The sequence below is a fragment of the Hetaerina americana genome, unplaced genomic scaffold, assembly GCF_022747635.1.
Source record: "Hetaerina americana unplaced genomic scaffold, ioHetAmer1.1.p SCAF_111, whole genome shotgun sequence".
Lineage (NCBI taxonomy): Eukaryota > Metazoa > Arthropoda > Insecta > Odonata > Calopterygidae > Hetaerina > Hetaerina americana.
The window spans coordinates 626,108-633,096 of NW_027286193.1; the positions used below are offsets into that span (position 1 = coordinate 626,108).

General features: G+C 34.1%; 1 protein-coding gene across 1 annotated transcript; it reads right to left on the minus strand.

The window, feature by feature from the left end:
* Positions 1-523: 523 nt before the first annotated feature.
* On the minus strand, positions 524-6,650 carry LOC139701274 (uncharacterized). The gene is made up of 4 exons (XM_071599751.1): positions 6,636-6,650; positions 6,295-6,453; positions 5,126-5,239; positions 524-926 (listed from the first exon to the last, which is right to left on the minus strand). Exons 2-4 carry the CDS (start codon positions 6,382-6,384, stop codon positions 789-791), a joined length of 342 nt encoding a protein of 113 aa, XP_071455852.1. The 5' UTR covers positions 6,385-6,453; positions 6,636-6,650; the 3' UTR covers positions 524-788.
* Positions 6,651-6,989: the final 339 nt, after the last annotated feature.

Genomic DNA, 6,989 nt, shown 5'->3' on the forward strand with positions numbered 1-6,989 from the left:
AAAGTATATACTCATTAAAAAATAAATAATTCTGATGAAAAAATTGTTTTCACCAGTTTGAATACACTAATTAATGTAAAATGATAATTATAAATATGCATGTTCACATTGAATCACATATGTGTACATGAATTTGCATACAATCGTATGTCTAGTCTTTTCCTGTAGAAATTCATCACTCTATGTATACATTTTAGCAACATCAGTTGTGCTTAAAACCCAGGAACAAAGCATGTCATCAACTAATGCTGACCTGAATTAGGCTTTCTAGCAATTTGGGTTTTACCATCCTAAGTGTCAAGTGCTTTCTTTTCAAGGCTCTTTTGAGCCAGAGAAACCTAAAGAAGTTACAGGGAGCTAAATTCAGCCTTTCACACTATGTTTAGATCTTTAGATGTTTACTAGGGGAAAAACATAAGATATTGAAAGTGAAAATGGTTGTTTTGGGTTATTTCATTTATAAGTCCTAACCAATTAAATTTAAAATAGAATAATCAAGCAAACAAAGAAATGGCTTGAAAACACAGCAAGATTATTAAAAGATCTAGTCTGAGTAGCTTTATAAATAATATTAAATATGTTCATAAATAATTGCAAAAAAGGGATGACAATATTATCATCCTTTTTGCAATTTATCATACTGTTTTAAATGGCCTTTCAGTTATTTTAAATAATATTCTATAAAGTAAACCCAGTCTTTCCAAAATACATTAATGGTACTGCAAGGGTTAATCAACAATAGTTGTACGACACCAGAAAGTAGCAAAAGTGAAGTAACAGCACAGCCCTTAGCTCTCCTTACCTTGTTCCTGTAACACTTCCCCTTCCAGTCTTACTTCCATCTGAGGAATTTCAGTATCACAATCTTCCTTTATGTCCACTTCCTCCTCAGAGGGAACACTTATTTCTGCATCTTCCAAATTATCCTGCAATATCAAAGAAAAAACATAACAGATTTTCAGGAGATCCATGAAAAATGTTTGAAAAACAGGTTATTTGTAAAATTAAGATGAAAAAATTGTTAACTGGCATACATTAAATTGTTATAATAAATAATATTTTAGCTAATACCTCTGAAAAAAAAATTTTTCTTCAAATAATTTACTTGCATTGGTTAGGATGATAGGATTAATGAATGCAGAGATAATCAGAGACTTGCTGTAAAGCATCACCCTGTTCTGTTGATAAACACAAGAGAAATAACTACATATGACTCTACAGGGTGAAAAACTCTTAAAACCCCTCGTTTTAAAAAAATTGATGAACAGAAATGTTCCTTGAGACTTAATATTTCTATGGCCTCTGTCCAATGGAATGGATAATAAGAATCCATCAAACAAGGCTCTATAGTTTGCGAAGATGTAATAACTTCATATGCATTGTAATTTTGTTTAGGTAATTACCAGTTAAGATAGATTATGGATGGACATAAGTACCAAATAAATATTTTGGGACTGCTAACAAAACAAAATCCAGTGACATACTTTACATCCCCCTATATATATACATACAAGTCCCCCTTCATCTCTGAGTACTTCTACCTCTACTTGGTAAATGATTAGCCTTCTGTTTATCCTACCTATTCCTATTTTCTGCATTTTAATCTAGTTCATCCCAATTCAACCTAACAAATGAGCTTTTGAAATCAAGTAGTATTATTCAGGGAAGGCAACCAACAGCCAAGGTCATTTGCACCATAGGGGATGGATAGGAAAGGTTGAAGGGTGGAGAGAAACCCGGCATTGGCATTAGCCAACTCATTATGAAAGGCGCCAAGGGGTCTGCAGCTTAATGTCCCATCTGATGGATGCATACTCACTCAATTGCCCTCCACAAAGCACCTTAAATAGGGATTGAGATACCTCTGAAAAATATTCTACACTGCCAGGATTTGAACCCAGGCCCTCTGGGTGGGAAGCCAGTACATTAGTACCCAAACCATCTCAATCCTCTTTTGAAATCAACAAAACAGATAATTACATACTGATTGTAATCTAAATTCTTCTCAATTAATATCTACTAAACTAGACTAAAAATCTCCTACATAATTATTTGCTTGACTATCCTTTTATTGACAAATCCAAAGAACCACTTTAGATGTGCAGTATTTCAAATTTATTGTTCTGTAGCCTTCACATGATATGACCTTTACCTTGTTTGGAAAGGAATTACAACTTATCATATAAAGTTTTCTGGCCAGATTCCTTCCTCTACACTACTACGAATCAGTCCATATACTCTTCCTCCAAAATTTACCAAAACCTTTTAGTAATTCTGCAAACATTGTCTACCCCTACCGCCTTATTTGCCTTAATCTGCTTTATAGCCCTTCTATGTCATCATTGAGTATGGCTAGACCTAGGCTATTTTCTTCACAGTCATCTTACCTTTCTATGTATATACTTTTTTTAGATAGTTTTTCACATTATTCCTTTCAATTCTCTTAGATATTTTCTATGTCAGCTATAATCTTAGTCAACTCATCTCTAATTGCTAGCATACATCTTTCCTTCTTACTTTCTGGTAGTAATTTAAACCTTGCTGAATAGTACCCTAATTTTGGCCATAATTATATATACCATATCCTTGTATAATCCTGAGAACCCTCATTCTATATGCTACCAAAAATTACCAGGAATTAATAGGCCACCACCTTCAACCCATAGCCAATTCAAAACCTTCTTGCATGCAAAATTTGTACAACTTTCTGGAACATTGACACCCGATCCAAATTCCTTACAGCATGACAATTCTCAAAGCCACAGTATACATTACATTCCCTAAAGAATGAAGGCTTAGAAGCCCTGAACTTTAACCTTTCCCTACAAACCACAAAAAAACCCCATCCATTATTTCCTCATCCAACTGACCCAACCAGTCTTCATCCAAAAAGCTTTCCAATTTAAGGACAAATTATGTCTGCAAAACAAGGGAGATTCGAAAAGTAGGGTCCCTCATTTTTTTCAAGAAAAATGAAATTTATTCTCAATTTTGCATACATCTTTGGAAAGGTTGAGCATTTAGCTATTTTTACACATTGTCACCTTGATGGACAATCACTTTTTGCATCCTCTTAGGCAGTTTATAATCCCAGCATCATGACTTCCTCCTGCTGCATCAGGAAGCCAACTGATGACTGCTTCCCCAATTGAAATTCATTGCCATTTACTGAAAGTGTATGTAAAGAGGTGTATAGACATCGAAAACATGCTAAAGTAGCCCAGGATGTTTTTCGATGCTGGGAATATTTCCTAGATTAGCAGTCATCAGGATGGCTGACTTTGCCAGAATCAACGATGGCCTTAATTTACAAGTTTGCCCACAATAACCAGGAAATTATTCTTTTTGAGATAGAAAAGGCATTAATGAATAGTGTGGCTACTTTTTCATGCAGAATATTGTGTCAAAGGTTCTTGGTTGCATCAACTTGTCTCATCAAAGGAGTGTGTTTGCATCATGACAATACATGTGAACATGGCTTCACATCAAATGACCAGCATACTTTGGCTGGTCATTTGATGTGAAGATTGATGAATGAAGGTTTGATGAATGAATTTGGCAGGAATATCATCGATTCACCTCCTTAAACCCTGGACATTGCCCCCAGAGACTACCGTTTGTTTTCTGTTCTCACAACATGCCTAGGAAGATAGAATTTCAAGTCAGACGAGGAAGTGCGAAAAGCAGTAGTCAGTTTGCTTCATGACGTGGCATGAGAAAGTATGACTCCAGTATTAAAAAGCTGCTTACAAGGATGAAAAACATGATTGATTGTCAAGGCAACTCTAAATGCTTAGGCTTTCCTATGATGTACAGAAAGTTAAGAATATATATTATTTTTATTATAATAAAATACAAGACCTTACTTTCCAAATTGCCCCTGTAAAATGTGGTACAATAGACCCTTACAATAGAATTTTAACCCTTCAGTCCGAAGGAAACTGACTAACAATCAACAATAAATTTATTTCAACTGGGGCCATCTATCACAAACAAAATCCTTCATCCCTTTCTCATTCAGTCTGTGGCCTCTGTTCCTACAAGAATACTACCCACCAATAAAAATAATGGGCCCAGCTACTTGATTGTCTCAGAAAAAGTGGGTACCCTGAAATACTGCCGAATACCTTAAACCCAATAAACTCCTCTACCTCATCCAAACCACCTGACAAGTCCTACATCATCACTTCTTTATCCAAAAACCATAAAATTAAATAATCTTTGAAATTTTCTCAATTACTAATAAGATTCAGTGCACAAAACTTTTTTTGCTACATTGTCGCTCTATTTTAAATGCCCATAAAATTGGCAGGACATTTGCATCTTCAAGTCTACCCACAAGCAGCACCGTCTCTTCTAAGCCCCTGTCAGCAATTGCATATGCTGCATTTTTTCAGACCCTTTTACTTGCTCCCTATCAAATTGCAACCCAACATCACCTCCACCACAAAAAACATTAACTTTGAGTCTACTGTAACTTCTGTCTAGCCTCGTATATCAGTAAATGAAACATCACCCTTTCCTTTTTCATTAAAAGGACACCACTAGAGGTCTCTTTTAAGTTTCATCAAAGTAGTTTTCATTCAAATTCGTAATGACCTCCTCAAATATACCTACCAGGGCACCTTTGTACCATAGAACATCTGCTTAGAAGTTTTTTCTATCCTAAATGGATATAAATCTATTTCAAGGCATTTTATCATGCATTACAAAAATTTAATTTTACAAAATTAATCAACAATTTTTTCACAAACCTTGTACTTGCCTTGCTACACAATAGCCAATACCTATCCTAACAGTTTACTTCAGATTACAATCCTGGGCACACCTTAGCTCATCCTAAGAAATAAATCTCCATAATAGCTCAATTTGAATACATGACTCATATCATGAGCAGCATTTCCGTGCTTTTGACTTTTTCTTTTAAAGGAATTACATATATATAGACCACCGCAAAAATGTTATATGGCTAAAAATGTCTTGCTCATAAAGATCTCATTGACTTGGATAAATATGGTTACATGTATTGCATGACAAATAAACATCTGTTCTTCTCATGGCAGTAGTGATTTGAAAAATTAAGCATTAGTAAATATGCCAACAAATGCTTCAATTTTTCCCCTACCTCCAGGGAAGTCTCTTCCTGACTTTGAATATTATGGTCCACTAACTCCTTGCTAGCTGGAATTTCAATATCCACTGGCTCTTCAACATCTAACTCCTCCTTTTTCACTGTGATCTGTACACAATTGTTAAAAAGGTTGAACAATATTAAAAATATTAGACTAGCAATATCAAAATTGAAATTGAGTGAATGATCAAAAGTTTTTATCAAATGAAAATGATTGCGATGATTGCCATTTTAAATTAAACAGCAGGGCTTTCATGCTAATACATTATGCTTATGGCATAGCAGATTTCCATTTAAACATGTGGGCAGACACATACATACATATAGCAGAGCTAAATATCACAGCAAAACCAATTAATAAGATAAATAAATAATCGTAAAATCAAAAAAATACATCACCTGCTTGCCAATTTTAATATTTATGAAGGAGAATTATTTAAAGATATTCAGTAATAAAAATGAATTATATTAGGTTATCATTAGACATACATAAAGTGAAAATTTAAATCTAAGACATTCCACAATGACTAATTGCAAATTCTTCTTTTATCAGGAATCATTCAAAATTGTACGTTTTGAACATATGACCCAATAACTTTAACTATATAAGAAAATATGATAGTCACTTACTTGGCATATTGTTTTCAAGGTTAAATGAAAAACTATCATTGAGTCAACGTATACATGAATGAAAGACTTCCGTATAGAAGTACATCTATTGAAAACTAATACATTACACCAAAAATGGAGGAATAACTCTGAAAATGCATTGAAAATTACTGTATCTATTACTAATTATGTATACAAATCATGCAAAATGAATGTTAAGATATAATGATGAAAAACACCTTAGTTTTAATTAGAATAACACGCGTCAAAGGAACTCAGTCTAGTACTGCTATACATGCTCTTATAATAAACATATATATATTCAATTTTTTCCAATCTCTATATCTAATGCACACAATATTCGCAATTTTTAAGCCATTGTCTGATTTGTCATTTGGTCATTAGACATTCAGGCATTTACACACTAGGGAGGAAATTCATTTCATATAAACACGTTTATTGATCAACATACCTTACCTACCCTAATACATTTCGTTATAACGGAAATTGCTCAGATTGTTATATTATAAACACACACGTTGAACACAACTCACCTTTGAACGACTAATATTTCTATCTCCCTGTTTGTTTTCCTCTTGCCTCTCCAATATAAGACTGTTTTCGTAGCATTGCTGCTTAAACATATAGAAATCGGTCAGTATTTTAAAGCACTGATAACATATAAACCACGGGTGGCTTCCATCCCTCACTACCTACGAAAACAAGATTATCAAGCTAATTAACCCCTCACATCTTTTCTCAAATGGGTTCTAATTATTAACATAGTAATGCAAAGGCTTTTTTTGACATAAAACCGGGAACAACCACATAATTTGTGGTAAAATTACGATAAAGGCGTCATGGTGAAAACGTAAACATGCAATGGATAGCTTACTTTCAATTCCAATAACTCTTCTATTGCTTCCCGGACCAACTGCTCGGCATCGTCGTTTTCAGAAAAAATATTTGTCAACCGACCACCACGGCCGAGACATAATCTACACTTTAAACTTTCTTGTCGAGCCATCTTCGGAGCACTTACAACTATCAACATTAAAAACTCGTAAGTAATAGATTCCAAAATGGCCGACTACATATCGATTAGTCGTTCGTTCTGAATCGATTACTAAGCTCAAGGTGGAGAGGCGATCTGGTTATATATTGGCTCCAAGTGATCACCAAATTCAAATAAATATCCGCTTCTTAAAATTATGTAAACTCTAGTTAATTCAGTACTTCGATTTCTTAC